Source organism: Rattus norvegicus, chromosome 1 (assembly GCF_036323735.1).
Source record: "Rattus norvegicus strain BN/NHsdMcwi chromosome 1, GRCr8, whole genome shotgun sequence".
NCBI lineage: Eukaryota > Metazoa > Chordata > Mammalia > Rodentia > Muridae > Rattus > Rattus norvegicus.
This window is the reverse complement of record NC_086019.1, coordinates 172,367,979-172,378,374: the sequence shown is the minus strand read 5'-3', so window position 1 is coordinate 172,378,374 and position 10,396 is coordinate 172,367,979. Positions and strand designations below refer to the sequence as shown.

At 45.9% G+C, this 10,396-nt stretch overlaps 1 protein-coding gene across 1 annotated transcript; it reads right to left on the bottom strand.

Annotated features, from left to right (window-relative positions):
* Window positions 1-331: 331 nt before the first annotated feature.
* Window positions 332-9,313, bottom strand: Eif3f (eukaryotic translation initiation factor 3, subunit F). The gene is made up of 8 exons (NM_001277302.1): window positions 8,914-9,313; window positions 3,910-3,980; window positions 3,614-3,693; window positions 3,160-3,297; window positions 1,758-1,849; window positions 1,228-1,364; window positions 1,002-1,115; window positions 332-562 (listed from the first exon to the last, which is right to left on the bottom strand). Exons 1-8 carry the CDS (start codon window positions 9,287-9,289, stop codon window positions 485-487), a joined length of 1,086 nt encoding a protein of 361 aa, NP_001264231.1. The 5' UTR covers window positions 9,290-9,313; the 3' UTR covers window positions 332-484.
* Window positions 9,314-10,396: the final 1,083 nt, after the last annotated feature.

The following is a 10,396-nucleotide window of genomic DNA, read 5'->3' as shown; positions in this document are numbered from 1 at the left end:
CTCTTGATTGCCAGGTAAGATGTTATGGAAGAAAAAAATGAAAAGAAAAAAAAAAAAAAACAAACCCAAATAAACCAAGCCAAAAACAAACAATCTTGGAGATTCCATTTGCCATTATCCTAAGAGGAGAAGAAAAAAGTATCATTGTAAAGCAGCTGCCTGGCATGGGGCTGGGTGACGCTACCACAGCCTAGGCCGTGGGCGCAACCACTGTGGGTGAGTCATGCCAACACGTAACCAGCTTCTCCCTGCAGTGCCCACTCCTGGCTTCTATATGAGCTCAAGAACATGCTGCCCCTCTCAGCCAACAATAAACTCACGTCAGATGAAGTTCATTTACAAAAGGTTAAGCTCTGTTTATTTGGAGTCACAAGGAGCTGATTGAGTCACTGTGACTCAAGACCACAAAGAAACCCTTTGCCTCCACTTCAGTCTCAAGCCTGTGGTGAAAACCTCGACCAGCACAAGTGCTCTTGGGGCCCATTCACAGGTTTACAAGTTTCTCGTTGAGGGCAATCTGTGACTGGGTGAGATTGGCCAGGTAGGTCACCATCAGCAGGTCCTGGAAGACAAAAGGAGAAGCAATGATGAGAGGCTACATGGAACGGTGACAGAAGGCAGCTCCATCATGGACCCTGGCTGTGAAGAGTCCTGGATAAATGCCAGTGGGGGGAGACTGGGTCGGGGTTGAAGGCAGAAGCCAGGAAGGAAATGTGCATGAACGCTATCCTCTCTGATACTTATAGATGGGGGACTGCAGTGTAGCCCTGTGGAGTATAGGGGGTGTGGCCTATGAATACAGATGGAGAAGTAGGAAATGTCTTTGTTACACTGGGTTTTAGCAAGTCTTCTGAGTCTAGTTAACAAGTTATTCAATATGAATAGTACTTTAGACAAGCTTAGGGGACTGGAGACTCCCTGAACATACTGTACTGCCTCCAACCTGGACAAGGCAGCTGCAGTCCCTCTCCCCAGCTCCCGGGCTCAGCCACAGAACTCACGTTGATGTTGCTGTTGAGCATGGTTTCAAAGTCATCAGGAACTATCTTGGGTACTTGGTTGACAAGGCTCATCAAGAAGCGGCCTACTGTGTTGTCAGCAGACACTTTCCCAGACTGAGCACAAAACAAAGACACAATGAGGTGCTGTCCTGTCAGGGACTGTCATGTCAGCATCAGACCGGGGGGGATGCCCACCATCCCTTGCTCTTCCCTTCCTATTTCTCACCAGCACATCCTCAGCATACTGCAATACAGTGCTTAGAGCATCCTGGATCCGGGCTGAGGCCCCTCCCACTTGCTGTAAGTCACTTGAGAGTCCAATCACCCGGTTGGGGCTAAAACATGTCTTCATGATGAGGTCAACTGTGAGAGTATGGGACAGGCAGTAAAGAGGTAACAGAGAATACCTGTCATCACAAGAGGAAAGAGGTCTCTAACCACCTACTAACTCCCTCCATGCCTTCTGGAAGCAGTCAGCCCCCAAATCCCTGCTCTTCCCCTCACTGCACCTGCTTGCTAACTACTGCTTCTGGCCTTGTAAGGATGACTGTGTGGACCACGACACTGACAATTTCCCACCCTGAATAAACCTTCAACTTTCAGTCAACATGATCATTGGATCTGTTCTTTAAGCTACCCAAGGCCTCCATCTTTGTCACAGAGAAACAGCTCCTCCCTTGAATAATCCTAGGATCTCCAAGTATGCACGGGGGGGGGGGGGGGGGGGGGGGACGGGGACGGGGGACGGACACTCACCTCCAATGCGCTCAGTGTCATAATACGCATACTTCACTGTGAGAGGGGTGAACATCACTCCCATGGTCCTCCCAGGGACGCCCATTAAAGTGCTGGGGAAGAAGGAGAAAAGGTAAATCCATGCCCTTAGGAGCGGTTTCCGTGTGTAGACCAGGCTGGGAAAGTAGTCACAAAGTTAGTATCTTCCACTTGAGAAAGGCAGGACTGGCCCAGAAATATCTTGTGAGCAAACTTTCCTTTTCTCTTTGGCCTAGAGAGGCATAGGATGATGTCATACACCACAGTTCCAGTGAGGATGGCAGGACTCTGCATGTTCCTGGCTGGCCAGACACACCCATTTCCAGGGAAACTAGACATACTGGACCAATCTTTTCTGGGCCTGTAATTTTCATTATCAATAAAAGACCAAACTGATTCATGCCCCAAGCCACTAGATTGGGTGCTAGAAGTAACTTCACTAGAATTGTTGTGCCTATTTCAACTCTGCCTTTTTAGCTGGATTTTGAAGAAGATGAATTTGTAGACTAGCAAGGAGGTGAAGGGAAGGGCCCAGTTACAGTAATAAGCGCTTTCCTCAGATGCTTTAAAGCTTCCCTGGCAAGCCCTGACAAATGGTACTGTAGCTGCCAGCAAGTTTTACGTGTTAATACTGCTATGTTATTGTTCAAAGGTATACTCAATCCTAGCTTAAAGGATGTGCTCCAAACAATGCCAGCATCCTCTAGTCTATGAATACTGTGCTAAGTTCTAGGAATATGTACTGGTTAGGGTTTTGTAACTTGACCTAAGCAGGTGATTCCCCATTAGACTGGCCTGCAGGCAAGTCTGTGAGGCATTTTCTTGTTGATGTGGGTGGTACCACCTCTGGGCAGGTGGTCCTCAGTGGAATTAGCAGTCTCAGCAAGCCAGGGGAACACAGAAATATGTGGCATTACTCCATGGATCTGCTCCAGGTTCCCACCCTGACTTCCCTCAATGACGGACTGGGACCTGTAGGGTGACATAAGCCCTCTCCTTCCCAAGTTGGTGTTAGTCAGTGTTTTATCACAGCAATAGAAAGCAGACGAAGACAATGCAGAACTAAGGATAATTCAGAAAAGCAGTAAGTACAGGCACAGAAGGACCATGATAAACATCATGTGAGGGTTATCTGTCCCAGACGATGGCAACAGTAGTTTTCTCATTAGGAATGGTTACAAGCAACAGATACTCCAGTGTAAGTAGGACCAGTGAGTGTAATTATGGAGTCCGACCACTTCAGAAACTTCTCTAACGACAGCTGTTAAAAGAGGAATACAGTTCCTGAAGAGAAGACAGTCACAGAACCAGACCTGCGTGTAGGGGTGGGATGCCATCCAGGCACGATGGGTCACTTTAGATGCCTGCACTGCCCAGGACTCACCTGACATAGGCCTTGATGCTCATGCGCCCATTCTGAAGACCCGTGTCCACTGTGAGGTGAATGGGGTTCGGGGCCTCCCTGCTGTAGTACTCATGGATCAGCACCGAGTGCTCTGTGATGTCGTGCCCTGTGGCATACCTAGAAACAGCAATTGTAGACACGTGACAGCTGATACCAACCGAAGACAACAGTGCTGTGGGTGTTGCTGGGGTTCTGACACCCGTTTAGCAGTAATTAACAATATGACAGAACTCTGCACAACCAAAGCTGTAACTGAAAGTAAATATTCTTGACTTTATAAGATCAAATTATCATCAAATTACTGAATTTATAGGCTCTCAAGACCACATGCTTTGTGTGTTCTATGTCTGAAAGGGGAGACAAGATCTAGTCTGGTGACAATGGCCTGGCCCTCAATGAGACTTTCCATCCACTCCCACCGTCCCCATCTTACCAGCCTAGGATGAGCTCATTTGGGGAGACTTTCTTATGCAATTCATACATATTCTTGGCAAATTCCATGTCAACAGCCACCTAAGGGGGAAGGCAGGAGAGGAGGTTAAGAAGCTAGAAGTATATGCTGACTAGGAAAAACTGTCAAGCCCACCATCTGAGGGGGCCCAATGTGGACAGGGAAAGCAGAGCTTCAGCTGCAGCTCTGGTTACAGACAGCACAGTGGGACCTTCGGGGAAGCCAGTAGTCAAATGGCTGTGATCTACAAAGGGGCCGCTTAAATCCACACAACTCACTTCATCTTCTGACTCATTGTGTGGCACTGAAAAGCAGTTGGTGACTTCTACCGAGTGCTTGTCAACAGTTCCTGGTAAAGAGAGAAGGGCCAGGTGTTACATAACCCCAAGACCCCAAAGCCCCTGACTACCCCCTCCCCACACCCCAGGGTCAGGGGCCTTTTGAACTAAAGATGAACAAGACCTCCTGGGCCTCATGTCTCCAGCAGCCAATGCCAGGATCACAGGCATGCTTCACCACACCTGGTTTATGTGGTGCTGGAGCTTCATGCACGATAGGCAAGTGCTCTGTTAACTGAGTTGTTTCTACAGCTCCTGCTTTTGGAGATGGCCTCAAAGCCAGCAAACATGAAGCCAACACATTAGCCCCAAGTTCCGCATCAACAGAACCAGTATTTCCCAGAGAACTCAAACTCAGGATCCCCAACCCTTCTTTCTATCACCAGACTGGATTAAGTGTCCCTTCTCAAGGTCTCCTTTGCCTGTTATTTTCCCACTACCAGCCCTTCCCCACAATTCTCTGTACTCTCCAGAGTAGTGGTTTTCAACCTTCCTAAAGCTGTGACCTTCATGTTGTGGTGACCCTTAATCATAAAGTTATTTTCATTGCTAATTCATAACTAATTTTGCTACTGTTATAAATGTAATCTAAATACACATGTTTTTTGATAATCTTAGGAGACTCCTGTGAAAGAGTCATTCCACCCCCACAGGGGTCCTTACCATAGACCCTTAACTCTCATACTAGTTCCTGGATCTCACTGAGCCATGGGTCCCAACCTCACTCTCTTCTGATGTCCTGGTACCTTCCCTTAAATTCTTTACTCCTACCCCTTCTAACATGTCTCTGCTAGTAGCTAGTGCTATGGTTTCATTTTCTGAACTGTGTTTGTGGTGGTTTGAATATGCTTGGCCCAGAGAGTGCTGCTATTAGGAAGTGTGGCCTTGCTGGACTAGGCGAGCCATTGTGGGGGTGGGGGGTGGGCTTTGAGACCTTCCTTCTAGCCACAAGGGAGGGAAGCCCAGTCTTCTCCTGGGTTCCCTTGAACAAGATGTAGAACTCTCGGCTCCTTCTCCAGTGCCATGCCCGCCTGGATGCTGCCGTGCTTCCCACCCTGATGATAATGGACTGAACCTCAGAACCAGTAAGTCAGCCCCAATGAAATGTTGTCCTTTCTAAGAGTAGCCTTGGTTATAGTGTCTGCTCACAGTAATGGAACCCTAAGACAGCGTTCTTAATCCACGGGCATACATTCTCTAACTACTCACCAACTTCTGACCGCTGTGACTGCTTCCCCCATTTCAGAGCCTCTTCTCCTAGGGCCCCCAGGACACCAGTCTGTTCTAGCTTTCTCCCTCCTCTTCCTAATCTGTTGGCTGCCCTGACACCTCGGTATTTCAGCACTGTTAGCATTCCTAGTTTTTGGTCTATGCTCCTTTTCTAGGTCAAGTCTTGACCCAGAAACATTTCAGTTCTTGTTTATGTGCCTAATCTCTTTTGCATCATTTATGCCTTTTTTTTCTAGCTACAAAGGCAGAGTCGAGTAGCTGTGACAGACTACACACAAAGCTGAAAATATTTCCTGACTTTTTTTTTTTTTTTTTTTTTTTAATAACACAGCTAACAATCCCTGTGGTAGGTGAGTTCATCTACCTCTTTATTTCAGTTACTTCTTATCTTCTGGTGGCTAGGACATACTTGCCCACACCTCTCTACATTTGCTTCTTCATACTTATTGCTAAATTTTGCCTTTCTTTCCCACTGATTAATTATGGGTTGCCCACAGAGGTCAGAGGACAATCTGCAGGAGGTTTTCTCCTTCCATCATGTGGGTTCTGGGAACTGAACTAAGGGCAGGCTTGTGACCTACCCTGCAGCCCTGCTTACTCAATCTGCTACTTGAAAAATCCATTGACACACTCAGTGGCACCTCAGAAGGAATATCTACCAGGACCAAGTCAAACTCTGTCTCTCCTTTCTTCTGTGCACAACTGCAGGTCTAGAACTCACCCACCCATCCTCTAATGCTGCACTTCTGATCACACCATGTCCCGTCATCTCTATTTCCCATCTTTCACTCTCCTACATCTCTCTCTGCCTCCGCTTCACAAGTGCGTCTGCTTTACCAGAATGCCCTCAATCTGCTGTCCAGGCCCAACTCAGGTCTACTACTCTCCACAAAGTAGCCATATTCTCTAATTTCTTCTGGTCTCAGCTTTGGAATGAGCACAAGGGCCTCATGCAGAGATGAGCATGGTGGAGTCTTCTTAGCCCCAAGGGCAGGTAGGTGTCCAAACCACCAAGGGCTGATGACGACCTCTTCAGACAGTAGAGTTGCCAAGGGCTTTATTTTTAAAATCTTGTTTCATTCTTAAATTAAAAAAATGTTTATTTCTCAATAGTGATACATTTTGGAACTACTACATAAAGTGAAAGCAAATACGTTTTTCAGCTTTCAATTTCCTGTCATGCTATTTTTTGAGATTCAGGGATTAAAAAAAAGCATTCCTGGGTATTCTCAGAGTTTTCAAAACTATGATATTTAGAACACACTTCTAGTAATCTTTATATCCTATAATTTGAATAGCTAAGGTTTTTATTTAAAGGATAAAGGACACTAGGCTTAGTAGTGCTAGTGCTTACAAAGAACTTTAACCTATGGGCATAGTCATTGAAAATTATTTAAAAGTCCTACAGCAACACGCAAGATTTTAAATCCAGGTCTTGCTCCTTTTGGAATCACATGTGGATACTGTCCATTTAAGGACTTACTTCACGTTGAAAATGTGTTACACCTTACCATGACCTTGCACATCTTGCTATGTACAACTCCTTCATAACCTTCTAAGTAGTTACATCTACGTTTCCACAGGTACCTGCAAGCAGAATGCTTATCCTGTGTACAGTAGTTACTTACAGGGACTGTGTTTCCATCTCGAGTTTAAGGTTACAGCAGAATTCCTTTGACTAATTTTAAATTCTAAGTACCTAACAACTCTATGACGCATGAAACTCAACGATGATTTCATTTAACCACACAAAATCTTTTACAAATTAAGAACCAAGAAAGTCTAAGCTTCTACCAAGCACATACTGCTTCATTTGTTTTTCTACCAGTAACTGTTCTGTAACAGTGGGAGCAGTGAGTGGGTCTCAGCCTGATAGAGAACCATACACTACAGCCGTCCTACGATAAAACAGGGTCAACATAAACCTTGGGTAGACATTTATTTCTTTAATTAAACAGCTCCAGAGACTGGAAATTAGATAGCAAATTCAAAGTATTTGTTATGTGGCAAGTCCCCGATACAAAATTCTTTTGTTACAGAAGCTCACAGTAGGGCAGTTACAGAATGCCAATATACGGTTAAAGGTTACAACTACAGAGACACTGAGATTAGAGTTCTGGACTGAAATAAAATGAAGAGCAGGAAAGATATGTGGCAAAGAAAATGCAAGTGTGTTCTGATAAAAAGACAAGGTATTAACTCTAAGTTCCTGTAAACGCCTACTCTGTCAAAGACAAGGGAATGTATGGTATGGTCTCCTATGTGACAGAGGATGACCAACAGTTGCTGTACCTGAGGTATGCCAGCCATTAACTACTTGCTATAATATTTCATTCTCACAAAAACTGTCTGCTGGGGCTGGAGAGATGGCTCAGTGGTGGAAAGCACTGGCTGCTCTTCCAGAGGACCTGGGTTCAATTCCCAACACCCACATGGTGGCTCGTAACTGTCTGTAGCTCCAGTTCTAGGGGATCTGGCACCTTTAGGCATACATGCAAGCAAAACACCAATGAACATAAAATAAAAATTTTAAAAAATGTCTGCTGCCCTTGGAAAACAAAACAAAAACAAGCAAAAACCTGCCTGCTAAACAAGGCTCTGACGGTGATTTGTCAGGGGACACAAAGCTAGTAACTGCTGGAGTGTGACTACAACCCCTGTCCTCCCTACAGTTCTTGGATCATCTTCTACGGTGCATGGCCTGCTAGAAGACCACCAGTAAGAGATGATGGGTACAACTAGAGTGGACTGCAATGTCTAAAAGCTGTCACCGAGGCAGAGAGGAAACAAGGCTGATAGGCTCAGAAGTCCCCAGAGAATGATATTCAACAGTGTTTAGTGCTTTTCAAGTTTACAAGCTACTTAAACATAAACCACTTCCCCAAATCTGTAATACAGGCAAAGAAAAGATTACTCTTCATCTTGAAGGTTAGCAATGATTGTAAACATGGAATCATGATTGTAAACACAACAGTTTGTGTCCAAATGGAAATCAAAGGAGAGTGAGAGGGAGGTAGTGTGTGTGTGTGTGTGCTCGAGTGTGCATGAGCAGGAACTTGGAGCTGAGCATATATAGGTCCCCCCATCTTTATTAAATTGGGTATTTCTTATTTACATTTCAAATGTTATTCCCTTTCCTGGTTTCCAGGTCAATATCCCCCTAATGCATATATAGGATTTTCTCTAGGAACCAGTATGTGAGAAGACCTTGGGACAAGCGTTTGTCTGAAAAGTTCAGGAAAACAAGCTATATATCCAGAATATGTTTCGAAATAACCTGTTTTTTTTGGTGAACTGGAGGAAGCTTTTGACACATCCTCTTCCCTAACGTGGGTGGTGGGTACGATCTGTGTGTGTTGGGGTGGCGGTAGGTCAGTGGATAAGAGGGAAATGTGGGTTCTGTGTTTAAACAGGTCAAGGGCTTTGAATTTGCTGGCATTTGGGCCTTCGTTTTTGGCAGCATGCCCTCTCTTTATCTCACTCTTGGGAATATAAAATAATATGTAGCTCAATTATCGCAAACTATGCAATCGCTCATACGTATTCCTTGCACATGCCTGTGGCTTAACTGAAATTCGGCAGGATTCAAATCATTTGGGAAGGCAAGCCACAGCAAGAAGGTGCAACAAGATAAACAGGATAAGAATTCAAGGACGATGAACGAGAATAGGAGGAAGATGGACTGAAGAAAATATTAATTTCTCCAGAACTTACCCAGCAGGGTTCCGATAACTCGGGCAGCTCCCTCGTTGCGGCGTTCATAGCTGTCCACGATCGAGGCCAAAATGACTGGATGTAGCCTGACCACGCGGCCGCCAGGAAAAGGCCCCGGGAGGGCCGGCCCGGGCTGCGAGGGCGCCGGCGTCTGCGCAGGGGCTGGCGTGGAGGTTGAGGTCTGGCCCGGAGCTGCAGGCGTAGCTACAGCAGGATCAGACGAGACGGGAGCCGGTGCCGCAGCGGGAGTCGCAGCCTGTGCTGGAGCTGGCGTGGGTGGGGTCGGGGCTGAAGCCGGGGCTGAGGTGACGGCCGGCGCCGGGGCTGCGGCTGCAGTGGCGGGAGGGACACTAGCCGGTACGGCTGGGGATGCCATCTTGCCGAGAAAGAGAGAGGCTAGAACGGAAGGGCGTGAGTTGGTAGTATTAGAACCTTGATTGGCTAAATTTGTACCACGTGACCCATATCTTGCTCACTATTGGGCATTGGAATTTCCGGCTGGTTGTAAAGTTTAGTGATCTGTGTGCGCTTTAATTTCTGTCCGATGCGCACTCAGTATGTAGTAAGCTAAAGTAGTTCCTAGTAACTTTGGGACCTCCTGGGGGTGGGGAGGAAGCAACTAGCAATCTACACAATTGCCACCAGGTGGCGGCACAGAGTAGTGTAAAAGTCTCAATTCTTGTTTTAGGCTTAAATTGGATATTAAATATCAGTCTTAAAGGAGATTCATTGTTGCATCCATTTAACTTATTAGTCAATCAGTCAATTGAATTTTGGATTCATAATTTACTCCGCAGTCCACGCTGGCTGGAGCTCTCCTTATCTCTGCTTCCTGAATGCCCATGCATAGTGCTTTCTTTGTGATGGCTTCATAAGGTATCACTAGGAAGGCATATTCATTCAACAATTTAAATGTTTAGTATGCACCAGGCTCTTTTTTAGGTACTTGGGTATACAGGTGAACTAAACAACAAAGGGTTGCATTCTCTTGGGGGAAAGAAAAGGATAAAGTAAATCCTATGTTAGAAAATGCTATGATAGTAATCATCGTATTCCTTGCCGCCACCACCACCACCACCACCACCACCACCACCACCACCACCACCACCACCACCACCACCACCACCACCATCATCATTATTTAACCGTGCTATGAGAAAGAAATGATCAGTGGAGGTTATGAAGGCAGAAAAGTTGTGAAAGTTTAGGTTAGGTCACAGTGAAGGTATCAAGCTGGGGTGGAGACTTGAAGAAAGCAGGCAGCCAGCTATTATTTGCGGTTTTGGAGGGAGAGCCCTTCTGGTGGAGTGAACAGTTAGTGCAGAGGACTTAAAGTGAATGAGAGCAAGCCTAGTACATTTAAGGAAAGGATTTGGTGGCTAGATAGCATGATCAAAAGAAAGGATAGATCTGTAAGCAGGGGCAGGAACTGATTATTAAGATGCCTCTGCTGGAGCTGGAGAGATGGCTCAGTGGTTAAGAA

Excerpts from the sequence above, each read along its gene's own strand:
- Eif3f (NM_001277302.1), bottom strand. The coding sequence starts at position 9,289 with ATGGCATCCCCAGCCGTACCGGCTAGTGTCCCTCCCGCCACTGCAGCC. Across the intron at positions 3,981-8,913 it reads AGTTATCGGAACCCTGCTGG|GAACTGTTGACAAGCACTCG; the intron begins GTAAGTTCTGGA and ends TCTCTTTACCAG. Across the intron at positions 3,298-3,613 it reads AATGAGCTCATCCTAGGCTG|GTATGCCACAGGGCACGACA; the intron begins GTAAGATGGGGA and ends TGCTGTTTCTAG.